General features: G+C 38.0%; 4 protein-coding genes and 1 non-coding gene across 5 annotated transcripts; 2 read left to right on the forward strand and 3 right to left on the reverse strand.

The window, feature by feature from the left end:
* Window positions 1-148: 148 nt before the first annotated feature.
* Window positions 149-221, reverse strand: TRNAK-CUU. The gene has a single exon. It is a non-coding gene; the product is annotated as a tRNA-Lys (tRNA).
* Window positions 222-340: 119 nt separating this feature from the next.
* On the forward strand, window positions 341-3402 carry LOC111489466 (eukaryotic translation initiation factor 3 subunit F-like). The gene is made up of 6 exons (XM_023137695.1): window positions 341-667; window positions 1120-1199; window positions 1756-1985; window positions 2394-2515; window positions 2587-2700; window positions 3063-3402. Exons 1-6 carry the CDS (start codon window positions 446-448, stop codon window positions 3150-3152), a joined length of 858 nt encoding a protein of 285 aa, XP_022993463.1. The 5' UTR covers window positions 341-445; the 3' UTR covers window positions 3153-3402.
* A 2822-nt stretch (window positions 3403-6224) lies between these two features.
* Window positions 6225-7467, forward strand: LOC111489507 (WUSCHEL-related homeobox 5-like). Its single transcript, XM_023137758.1, has 2 exons — window positions 6225-6917; window positions 7022-7467. The coding sequence occupies exons 1-2, from the start codon at window positions 6515-6517 to the stop codon at window positions 7252-7254; spliced, it is 636 nt and encodes a 211-aa protein (XP_022993526.1). The 5' UTR covers window positions 6225-6514; the 3' UTR covers window positions 7255-7467.
* A 164-nt stretch (window positions 7468-7631) lies between these two features.
* LOC111489506 lies at window positions 7632-9400 on the reverse strand. Its single transcript, XM_023137757.1, has 2 exons — window positions 9090-9400; window positions 7632-8687 (listed from the first exon to the last, which is right to left on the reverse strand). Exon 2 carries the CDS (start codon window positions 8499-8501, stop codon window positions 7908-7910), a length of 594 nt encoding a protein of 197 aa, XP_022993525.1. The 5' UTR covers window positions 8502-8687; window positions 9090-9400; the 3' UTR covers window positions 7632-7907.
* A 731-nt stretch (window positions 9401-10131) lies between these two features.
* On the reverse strand, window positions 10132-12002 carry LOC111489189 (protein ENHANCED PSEUDOMONAS SUSCEPTIBILTY 1-like). The gene has a single exon (XM_023137293.1). The coding sequence runs from the start codon at window positions 11920-11922 to the stop codon at window positions 10429-10431; it is 1494 nt and encodes a 497-aa protein (XP_022993061.1). The 5' UTR covers window positions 11923-12002; the 3' UTR covers window positions 10132-10428.
* Between the last annotated feature and the right edge of the window lie 92 nt (window positions 12003-12094).

The raw sequence follows: 12094 nt of genomic DNA on the forward strand, positions 1-12094 counted from the left end.
GTTTTTTTTTTTTTTTTTTTTTTAAGTCGAATTTGTCATTGATACTTTAAGTTTATTTAATATCTTTTTAACTTTGTATATATTAGAGAAATTGAAAATTCCGAAAAAAAACAGAACGAACATTTATTCAACAAGATTTACAAAATACCGCCCACCGTGGGGCTCGAACCCACGACCACAAGGTTAAGAGCCTTGCGCTCTACCAACTGAGCTAGACGGGCTTGCTGTTTGTAGTTCAACTACATATTATACATATTTAATAATAAGTATAATGATGGGCCGAATTCATTCGGCCTAATAAGGTGCGTTATTCAGCGACCCAATTGTTACGTGTCTTCTTCCAAAAATTGAAGGTAGAACAGAAACCCTAGCATCCGCTTCTGCTCCTTCGTCGTCTCTCTCGGCCACCATTTTTACGGAGATAGGTTAATTCGAACTTCAAGCAATGGCAACGACGGAGAGCACGGTCTTGCAATTTTCACAGTCTTCTAACACGTTATCTGCGAAGGTTCACCCTTTGGTTATCTTCAACATTTGTGATTGCTATGTGAGGCGCCCTGACCAGGCCGATCGAGTAATCGGTACACTTCTTGGCTCGATTTTACCTGATGGAACCGTTGATATTCGCAACTCTTATGCTGTTCCTCATAATGAGTTCTCGGATCAGGTCCTCCTTACTCTGTATTAATCTCATCTCTGTTGTTTCCTCGATGTAATTGTTTGGGTTGCCACATATTCTTGGCGTTCTTATTGATTTTTGGGTGATAATTAAAGCCCTTGTTTCTATATTTTTTCCTTGACGAATTTATTTCGTCCTCTGTCCCGTTGGGAAAATGAGGGTTCCCTGTCTTTCCTCTGCTCCTTTTTTCAATCTGGTTTTTGATTATATCGTACTTCGTAAAATTCCTTAATAATTCATGTAAATTACTTATACAAGAGAATCGTGAACACTTAAATTATGGTTGCAGATGGAACTTTATGATTTTTAAACGTTCTTTGTTTCATTGAATTCAAATGATATTTTAGGTAGACTTGATAGTAACGGTCATGTTTGTTCTACCATTTTGCAAAAAAATTGTATATTCCAAATTCCCAATTTCACTCTTTTCATCATAACAGGTTGCGCTGGATATTGACTATCATCACAATATGTTAAGTTCCCACCAAAAAGTTAATCCAAAGGAGGTTATCGTTGGATGGTAAAGCCGATTTTTCTTTACTATGTTTATCAGCTATAGTTGAAGTTCCATTTCTTGTTTCGTAAGGGACTGGATATCATTAATGCAGAAGATGAACAAAAGTTGCGGAGTTACAAATTAAACGATATAGTACAAGAGCCCAACAAGAGAAATACAATATCATCCAACATATGATCCTTTGAATTCTCCTCATCTTTATCAACTCTAGTTAAATTCCTTTAGTTTATTTCCACAGTTTGTTTTTTCAACTATTGTCTGTTGCCCCTTTGGTTTTGGCCATTTGCCTCTGCATATTTCTTATTTTTCCGGATGGCATTGGTTTCTCATTAGAAAGAATTTGACGGCTAACTTTTGTTTGTTTCATACCTATTGAAAGACCACAAATTCACTATATTATTTTAGTTACATATATACTACCCTAGATCGAAAAATCTAAATGGATGCTTTGCTCGTAATGTTGCTACATAGTCCACCCAAAGTTTCGGTGATACCTCTGCGAAGGCACAGTGATAGACACATTTTCTTATAGTGCCTAATACACCACAAATACTGACAGGTACTCAACTGGTACGGGAGTTACTGGTGGCAGTGCATTGATACACGAATTTTATTCTAGAGAAGTTGCAAACCCTATTCATCTGACCGTTGATACTGGATTTAACAATGGTGAAGGAACAATAAAAGCCTATATCTCTATCAATTTGTCCCTCGGAGATAGACAGCTTGCTGCTCAGTTTCAAGAAATTCCTTTAGATCTTCGAATGGTCGAAGCTGAGAGACTTGGATGTATGAACTTATTCCACGCTCATGTTTTAATTTCATTATTGAAGTGTCTAAGCTGCACAATCTATGCCATATACACATATCCGCACATCCATTTTTCATTGACATAAATGCATGCACACAAGTTTAGGTTGCCTCATTGACAGCTGTATGCACAAAAGTTTAGGTTTAGATTAACATTAGCTTGGTCTGATACGGATGTAAATATTCCTATTTTGTAGCTTTGCTGGTTTTTTTTCACATATGAACATAGATTGTGAATTTTTTTTTCCCTTAAGCCTTATGGCAGTTATTAATGTATCGAGATGGAGATGCGTCTTTGTTGTTTTTTGTATGAGTGTGGTTGTGTTTGTTTGTTGATCCTGTCCAATCAATTTCAAAACTTTCTTCAAGTCAGTTTTCTGTTAACAGTTGATATACTGAAGACAACTTCTGTTGATAAACTGCCAAATGATTTGGAAGGAATGGAAGCTTCAATGGAGAGATTGCTTGCCTTAATCGACGATATTTACAAATATGTTGATAACGTTGTGGTGAGTGACGTTTGGGTCTCCTACTTTTTTTAGAAATAGTCTTTTGTTTGCTTATGTTACTACTCTCTCAGGAAGGGCATGTTGAGGCAGACAACACGATAGGGAGATTTCTTGCTGACACTGTAGCCTCTCTTCCAAAACTGTCGCCAGCTGCTTTCGATAAGCTGATGAATGACAACGTGCAGGTATGATTATTTTATCGTTGCTTATATATTTTGATTCTCTGAAGTAGAGGCTGCAATATTAGTTGAATATTAAGGCCCCATTAGTTGAAATTTAAGCTTATAAACACCACTTACACCTATTGATTTCTTTGTTTTGTCATTACCCTTTAGGAGTGTTTTTAAAATCCTAGTTATGTTTTGAAAACTAAAAAAGAACATGGTTTTATTTTTGCAAATTGTGGGGAGATAAGTCCAATTTTCAAGAACTTAAAATAAAAAACACCAAATTGTTTTCAGTGGGTGGTTAAATTATGAGTTATTATTTGAGTTTGGTGTCTCGTTAATGGATTGTCCATTTATCTCCCATTCTCACTTCTTTCCAGGACCATTTGCTGTTGCTGTATTTATCGAGTATCACCAGAACGCAGCTGAGCTTGGCTGAAAAGTTGAATACGGCTGCTCAAGTTCTGTAACTTCTTCAACCGATTTTGCGTGTTATTTATTTGGTGATTGACCAAAATCTAAGAATTCGGTACTTAGTCCTTCTACGAAACGCTCCCTTCCCTTCCTGGAAACCTTTTTTTTAAAAAAATGTTGAGTTCATTGTCTGATTCTTCTTATACTGCGCTGCTTTGTGGAATATATTGCCTAGTTTAACGGACGAGGGTTGTGCTACCACTATTATCATCAAGAATATTGCCCAGATGCCCAATTTTGCCCCCATACTCTGGAGTATAATTGTTCGTTTAAAGGCAACAAGAAGATGAGATACTTTTCCCGTTGGGGTTAGAAACAAAGCGCAACAATGTTTTTATTGTCGATTAAGTAAACAAAATTTCAGTGTTTGGTTTATATGATGTGTTGAGATTTTTGTAGTAAACCAAAATTTAACGGGTTTATACTGTTGAGAAGCAATTCTATAAAGCAAACGAAAATATGAAGCAGGAGAAATGAAATGAAGAGGCGAATATAATATTGCACAAGGTGGTTTGGGATGTGGGGTGGGGTGCATTGCATTAGTGCTGTGGCTGTGGCTGTGGCTGTGGCTGTGGCTGTGGTGTTAAAAAATAATTACTCCAATAGTGCGTTTGTTTCCCTCTTTTTGTGTCCCCCTAATTTACACTTCTTTCTTCGTACAAAAAGGGAAGAAGAGAAGTGGGGGCCAAATTAAAGGTAATGAAGCGTGCCCTAATTTCCAGCTTAACCCTTTCTCGATTCTCACTGATTAACATTATCTCTCTCTTAACCATTTCCACTCTCTCCTCTTTCTTCCACTTTTATTACTATTATTTCCTTTTACATTCTTCATACAAAAACAACGTGCCTCTTACCATTTTTTTTTTTTTTTTTTTTTTAAGATCAAACAAATTTATATTTATTTAGTTCATAAAATGATTATCAAACAAGATGATAAGATTAAGGATGGTAAGTTGCCTCCTGGCATGCAACAAATTTATGTTCCATATTTTAGGTGATCACTTTTACTTTTACGGGAATCCTACTTATGTTTTTGATTTACTAAAGAAAAAAGGGCAAAATTTTTGTTTAAGGGTTTTGTATGGTTTATTGTAGACAAGAAGATAGGACCATTTAAATGGCACTTTTAGCGATGTGTGGATGATTTTGTTGTCACATCCTTGATTTGGAATGCTCTCTCTCTCTCTCTCTCTCTCTCTCTCTTGTTCATTCTTTTTGTTGCTTTTCAAATGCATAAATCCATTCCTCTCACCCTCTGGAAGACTGTGTTTTCTTTTCTTTTCTTAATATTTTATTTTCAAATTCTCATGTTCTTCCAAATCGCTGTTTTATATCTTTACAAACCCAAAACACTCTGCTTAGAATCATTGTTAGTTTAAACACACAATAACAACAATGTTTTGGTTTTTCCTTTTGTTTTTTTGATGTGTGTGTTCTTGTAGTGTGTGTCTCTATGCCATTCATTTACTATTACTTATGATTCTTTTCAAACTACAATATTTAGTTACTTACCTTCAACAATAGTAATTTAAATCGCTACTATTGTTTTTCAACTAATTATATTAATCGGAGACTTATGTTCGTACATAACTATAGATTTCACGTGCAACTTGTTGAAGATAGTTAAAAAACAAACCGCATAAAAACAATTAATTCTCATAGAAGTGCTCTAATTTGTAATAAATTTAGGGAGAATAAAGACGAGACTTTGAAGACAAAGGTATGTTCATAAAAATTTGAAGTTCGTGGAACAAAGTGTCCTTAGAGTTAAGACAAGAGGCTTATGACAAGGTAAAATCCAAAGCTATGCTCACTCTTTTGGCTGCTCCTCTCTCTCTCTCTTCTATCAAAAAAAAAAAAAAACATTGGTGGCTTTTGTTGTCTCTATGCTTGTGTTCCCACTCTTACTCTCCTTTTCTCATAAATTTAAAATCCCAAACCCAAATTTGATCCTTTTGGCCAACCTTCCACTTTTGGTCAATTTAGTATCTCTGTCAGTCTCTTTTAATCACAACCCTCCAACACACATTCAGACAATCCCCTAATTCACTTTGACTTTTCATTCCACATTCCCTCAAATCCTCTCCCCCCACCTTGTATTACCCATATTTACATCTTTTCTTCCATCATCACCGAACCGAATCAAACCAAACCGAACTATCTCATCTGAGTTAGAAGTAGCGTCCATTTAAAAATTAAAGTTATACCATAGTTACTATAGTCGGTAGTGTATTAATGTGTTCACCAAACCAATTGAGATATTTAGATTCAAACCTTATTTGGGATTCGAGAGGGAGAGTTATTAAATATGAAAACTCTCTTTTTGTCCAATTCTTTTTGGACAGAGTAAGTGCATGCTTTACTGAAAAACACCAAACCCATTAAAAAAAATGGAACTTTGATCCATGAGACTCAAAATCACAATTATTTTAATGTTATTGACAATCAATGAAACTTGCATCTTTGTCTCCTCGGGCGACCGAAATTTTTCTCCAGTGGCAGCTTTTGCGCATGTCCCTCCATATGCCTAATTTCCATCTCTCTCTCTCTCTCTATGCACAAAAAACCAGGCCACAAATTTTAAAACCTCATCAAATGGGTGTTCATCTTCAATCCAATCTTTTGTTTCCCAAAAATCGAAGCAGCTTATTCATAAACAAAAGGGTAATCCTACAAACACATTTTATAAAAACACCCTCTTAGTGTTTCTTGGACAAGACTAAATAGAAAGAAACCTCTTTCTGCTTTCTTTTAACTCATCAAACTATCAATCTTTAAGACGATAATGGGTATTTATCTACTAAGCTACCTTGTAATTGACTCATTTCAATCACTTTGAAACTACATTTTCAAAGTACTTATGAGGTGTGAATCTACAACATCAAGGAAAGAAGTACATGTACTCATATAGCATTTACCAAAAAAAATCCTTTTTTTTTTTAACAAAAGGAATCGAATTTCTAATGAAATTTCCATTATATATGAGAACAAGACCTATCTATGTACCTGTAGGCAGAAACGCTTGGAACCCTTGCTTACTTTCCATTATGACGTATTTTTATTGGAAAAAGAATTTATAATGAAATCTACACCTAATCTATTAAATGCAATAATAGTAAAAATAGTGTCACATAAGAAGAAAGTGAATAGAATTATAAATTATCTCCAACTCTTATATATACTATTCTTATGTAAAGAGAGAGAGAGAGAATAGAAGAGGGAGCACAGTGCACTTTTTCTGACTTCCTCAACCTTTCTTTCTGAGAGAAGAAGTTTCAGTTTCAGTTTCAGTTTCAGGGGGCGGAAGCTTAGTTGGTCGTCTCTCTGTCTGTGTTGGATGAGCCGGAAGAGTATTAATATGGAGGATGGGGTTTGTTCTAGAATTTACGTAAAAGGGGGCGGATGCGGCGGAGAGGGTGGCGGCGGCGGAGGTGGAAAGGGAAGTGGGAGTAGTAAATGTGGGAGATGGAATCCAACTGCAGAACAAGTAAAGGTGCTGACAGAGCTGTTCAGGTCAGGGCTTAGAACTCCGAGTAGCGATCAGATTCAGAAAATCTCTCATCAGCTCAGCTTTTACGGCAAGATCGAGAGCAAGAATGTGTTTTACTGGTTTCAGAATCATAAAGCTCGTGAGAGACAAAAGCGTCGCAAAGTTTCCCTTTCTCTTGATCACTCTCATCAACACCAGCATTTCCTTCATCCTCTTCATCTCTCTAATGACCACCACCACAACAACAACAACATTATTCCACCCACTAACCGTATGTTTCTCACCTCGTTTGTATCCATTTCTGGTTCTAAAAACACGAATCTGGGTTGAGTTTTGTTTCATGGTTCTGTGTTGTTTTCTTTGTGGTTTGAGCAGATTTTGCAGACCAGTCGAGCCCAAATAAGGGTATAATGGAGTTGGAGCCAGAAAGAATGATGAAAACGCTTCAACTTTTTCCACTAAACTCCATTGATGAAACACAAGGATCAGATGATTATCATCAGTTTAGAGTAGATGGGAAGCAGTACGAGGGTGCAACATCTTTCACCTACAAAATAGAGACAAAAATGGATCATCCGCCATTGGATCTTCGTTTAAGCTTTCTGTAGATCAGATTGATGAGTATCCAAAACTTACGATGGTTGTCAATGAGTTCTAAGGCTGTAGTGTAGAAGGTTTTAATTTCTTTAATTTTTCCCTTTAACCTCTGCGCTTTGATGGGTGGAGGGATTTTGGTTATTATTTTTCCTATTTTAGGGGGAATTTGCAAAAAAGGCTTCGACATTCTCAAGTGCATGCTCGAGACTCGTAGATGAAGTTGAATGAGTGAGGCGTTGGATTTACTGTTAATCAGCGAATGTTGGAAATTGGGAAATTAAAAATGGGGTTTATCACGAGAAACCAATGTGTGGATTCAATGCTTCGGAGTTCATAAAAACTATTTTTATCCAAATATATGTCATTCCTTGGTTTTGCTTCCCTAATATTCAATTCAACAATTCCCCATCTCAATATTGCTCATGGAATGGGCCATCATCCTCACATTGTAAGTTATGAACCAAGTTGTAAGCAAGAAGTTAACAAGTATATCGACACCAAAATCATAGCCAACTGATCAAATGGCTAACATCTAGGCCTTGAAACCATTGAAAACTTCGTAAATCTAAAAGGATAGGAATCTCTTGACCAGGATGTTACTATGGAAGCTACTGGTTTGGAATGTATGGTCAAAAAAGAAAATAAACAGCTGCTTTTCACAGATTCAATCTTCACTGTAATCAGGCTTTACTGATTGCTCAAACGCAGCATCCATTATAACGCCATCCATTAAATGCACAAGAACATCCTTCTTCTTTACATCCACCGTTTCAGACCTCACACGGTTAACAATCAGCATCCCATCTCTGTCCTTGGAAATGTTCAATGTGAATCCAGAAACAGCATCATATGAAATCTCATTCCCGTAATCTACCGAAGTCGAGTAAATAGTTCGAGGAACAGCGGAGAAACCTAATATTCTTGAAATCACGGCGTATGTGTCGTCCAATTTCTCAGTCGTCAAACTTTCATTTACTCGTAAACTCAATTCGCGCTCAAAAGCCTTCTCTGAAGGAATAAAGACAGTAAAGGCAAGATCCTTAGGCAACATTTTGATCATCATCTCTCCAAACTTTCCCAACTTATCATCTTTGGGGAGCTTTCTGATCACTGAAATCTGATTACTGGCAACAGCCTTTTCTCCTACAGTTAGCTCTGGAAGCCTTAGCGTTGTGATGAGTACAATAAGTATGCAACAAAGAGATAGAATCATAAATACGAAGGCAATTGGGTTCTTTAAAATGAAGCTCCTCTTCATCTTCTGTTCAGTAAGCTGGAACCATCTTTATTGCTTCTCTTCCAGAGTATGCAGAGTTAAAAAGAGTTCAGAGTTCATCTTTCAAACCAACCTTCTTGATTAATTAACAGTAGCTTCACATCAGTCGAACAACTTTCCAAACACTAGATAATCCCATACTTCAATTGATTATATCTATCATGGAACCTGAAAAGTTAAAGCCTCCAACTCTAAGTATCGCATAAACTTAAATCATGAACCATTACAACCAAAACACGAGCAGAATCATGAACCATTCTCTGAAATTTCTTTTCCAAGAAACCGTTCTAGACTACTTTCTGCATATAAAATTCAACTAACAGAATTCATTGATATAGGTTGAAAACGATGTTTCACGTGAATTGCAATTTGTTCAAGCTCCTAACATTAATTTCATAAGATGACTAAATGCAGGTTCTCTCTCTCTCTCTCTCTCTCACACACACACACACACACAAACACACACACACACACACACACACACACATCAGCCACCGCATACTCAGATCCAAACAATCCAAGCAAATAATAAAAGAATCATAAGGTAGAAAGAAGACGGAATGAAATTACCTGAAGCTGAGTTATGAGAAGGACGAAATTACGATTCGAACAGCCACAGTCTGAGACGGATCAACTCTCCTCCATCATAAAAAATTAACTCGTCACTGATGACGATGAGATCCACAGGATCCAAAGCTTCACCGCCGTTGATCCGCGAAGAAATCAATGGAAAGACGAGCTTCAAATCGCTGCACCACCAAGGAGGTTTTCAGGTCCTACGATACCCGAAATGGAACCGATGCCCAATGATCTCCGAGCCGAATCTGTTATGGGCTTCGGTCACTCGTAAATGGGCCGTTAGCCCATTTATCAATTACGGTTAGCCCAATACAACCTAATTAGCATGCAGATATTGTTAAATTAAAAAAAAAAAAAAGAGAGGCTAATTATCTAAATTTATACGACTCCATACAAAGTCAACCATGTTAACATAAAAAAAAAAAAAAAAAAAAAAAATTCAAACAATACACGTGAAATATAATGATTCAATTATTATTATTAATAATATAATATTATAGATAAATAAAGAATTAACTAACATACATAACCTTCCGCAAAGTAAGCATAATCAAGCTCTAACTCATTTCCAGCTTAAATGGTCAATGCCTAGGAGGTTTGACTCTTCAATACTTCATACCTCATTTTCTAAATTCAAATATTATATAATTAAAAAATATTTATCACTATTTATATTGGATAAGTTCGATCCTCAACTAGACATTGAATCAACGGGAATTTGTTCCTTCCTAGCTTATTTTAACAGTGTAATTCCATTAATGTGCGGTAATCATCAATTGGTTGAGATTCTAACTAAGTCACTTTTTCAATAATTGTTCTTAATTTTTGAAGATAAGATTTAAAGCATATCATACAATCCTTATCTATATCCATGGAAAATTTGGCACCAAGTTTTTAGCAAACAGATTCCCCTCCAACTTCACCAACACTCTTGACTTTTGGTTGATTTCATTGTATGTTTATAAGCTTAACAAGTCTACGAACAAAGTTTAAATTTCTGGAAAAGGGTGACTAGAGAATTCTACGATCTTGATTTGATCAAACAAGACTAGAATTTATTCCTCAAAATTAAACCGATGATGGATTGCTCATAATCGAACATGAACACGTTCTTCATGATAAATCAGATCATAAGATTTCAATATTTCTAAGAAAATCAACTTATAATTTCTCTCCAGCTCGCTATTTCATTTTCAACAGCACCATGTATATATAATTATAAATATATATCACCATCGCCATCCTCCTCCTTTCCCCACCCTAATTAGACCACACTACCATGTAGCCATGGATGGCCGAAATTTGCAGGTACTTTCCAGTACTTTACCTTTTAGTTCGGCGCCGACACGTACTGCATGAATTCCGAATCGGACTCAATCCCGGCCATGGTTTCCGGCGCCAAAACCACCTCCAAATCAATACTTCCACCGCCCTCTCTGCTTGGAAACGCCGATACCTTCCCGTCGAACTTATTCGCTCGCCCACTCCTCACCGCCAACGGCCGTCCCCATCCGAAATCGTTCTCATACATCGGAAATCTCGGCGAACTCCCCATCGTAACCGACGCACCATCAGCGTTCCCCAACGGAAACATCCCCGGATTCCCCTCCCAATCCTCTACAAATCGGCGCACCATTCCGTTGTCGTGAGCAATTACGTTCTCGTTTAACTTCTCGGCACACCAACGCAGATCCCGAGACAGAACGTCACCGGCGGAAGCGTATGTCGGAATGCTCTGAATGGCGTTACCGAAGTAGTACGGATCCAGCTTCGGCTCCAGCCGGTGTCGGCAGTTCACCGCCATACGAAACGTTGTCGTTTTATTCGGAGGGAGTTTTCTCGCTCGCGTCACTGACCTCCATAATAAGGCGCAAAGAGACTGAAACGATGATATTGTTGTCATTGAGATCGCCTTGCTATCCGCGTGTTGTTTTGTAACGGTGTCGTTTTTGTACCAGCTGCCCAAAATGGACCCTACTTTGCCGTTGTTCTGACAATACATATCATTACTCTGCTTTCCCATGATCTCCACCGCCGTTACCGTTAAGTCTCCGTTATCGACTAATTTCTTTTCATTCGCCTTAGCTTTCAGTTTCAAAATTGATTCTCTACTAAAACTGAATATTCTCTCCCGTAACGGTACGTCGTTGGAGAAGGTGACTTTGGGACCACTTGGCGGCAGACGGAGAACGGCCGGAGAAACCAGAACGGAGTCACGGCGGAAGTCTGGCGTAGGAGTGATAGTGATCGTTTTAGTCGTCGTGGATTTGGCGGCTTTACACTCCTCGGCAAAGGTGTTGAAGAAGTTCCAAAAAGAGGTGCCGTCAGTGACGGCGTGGTTGACGGAGCATCCGATGAAAATGCCATCAGCGAGGAAGGTGATCTGGACGGCCATGATTGGGCTAAAATGACCCGCGAAACTAACCATTCGATCGAAAGCGAAAAACTCCTTGAAGCCCTCGGGGAGATCGCCGGGAACGAGAAGGTTACGGACGAAGAACTCGCAGGCATTGGCGTGGATAAATTCGACGCCAGCATCATTACATTTGATATAGACGTAACCGTCATCGTCGGTGACCAAACGGCCGGCAAGCGGCGGAAAACGAGAGAGCGCTCTTGAAAGACCGGATTTAAGAAGATCGAGTAGAGAAATTGGGTCGAGATTAGTGGAAGTGAAGAGGCAGCCTTTCTGGATGTAGTGACAAGAGAGCATTGGGAGGTCAGAGACGGAAAGCTTCAAGTCGGCGACGGAGGAAGGTTGATCGGGGAAGACAATGCATTTTGAGAGAAGAATTGGAGAAGATGAGGGAGTAGGGATTGTCATTTTTGAGGTTTAGAGAGAATATAAACTATCAAGTATGAAGTGATTTTGTGAGTGTGGAGAAAAATAAACGGCGGAAGGGGTATTTATAGGAGAGGCGGAAAAGGGTGGGATTTTTGGTTCATGAACTTCCGGTTTTGTTATCTGTGTCGTTAAGGGACCTTTTCTTTATTTT

Source organism: Cucurbita maxima, unplaced genomic scaffold (genome assembly GCF_002738345.1).
Source record: "Cucurbita maxima cultivar Rimu unplaced genomic scaffold, Cmax_1.0 Cma_Scf00014, whole genome shotgun sequence".
NCBI classification, from domain to species: Eukaryota; Viridiplantae; Streptophyta; class Magnoliopsida; order Cucurbitales; family Cucurbitaceae; genus Cucurbita; species Cucurbita maxima.

What these genes read in the sequence shown, in the direction of transcription:
- LOC111489506 (XM_023137757.1), bottom strand. Translation starts at nt 8,501, where the DNA reads ATGAAGAGGAGCTTCATTTTAAAGAACCCAATTGCCTTCGTATTTATG.
- LOC111489507 (XM_023137758.1), top strand. Translation starts at nt 6,515, where the DNA reads ATGGAGGATGGGGTTTGTTCTAGAATTTACGTAAAAGGGGGCGGATGC. An exon ending in CATTATTCCACCCACTAACC is followed by an intron (nt 6,918 to 7,021) that starts GTATGTTTCTCA and finishes TGGTTTGAGCAG; the next exon opens with ATTTTGCAGACCAGTCGAGC.
- LOC111489466 (XM_023137695.1), top strand. Translation starts at nt 446, where the DNA reads ATGGCAACGACGGAGAGCACGGTCTTGCAATTTTCACAGTCTTCTAAC. An exon ending in ATAATGAGTTCTCGGATCAG is followed by an intron (nt 668 to 1,119) that starts GTCCTCCTTACT and finishes TCATCATAACAG; the next exon opens with GTTGCGCTGGATATTGACTA. An exon ending in TGATGAATGACAACGTGCAG is followed by an intron (nt 2,701 to 3,062) that starts GTATGATTATTT and finishes ACTTCTTTCCAG; the next exon opens with GACCATTTGCTGTTGCTGTA.
- LOC111489189 (XM_023137293.1), bottom strand. Translation starts at nt 11,922, where the DNA reads ATGACAATCCCTACTCCCTCATCTTCTCCAATTCTTCTCTCAAAATGC.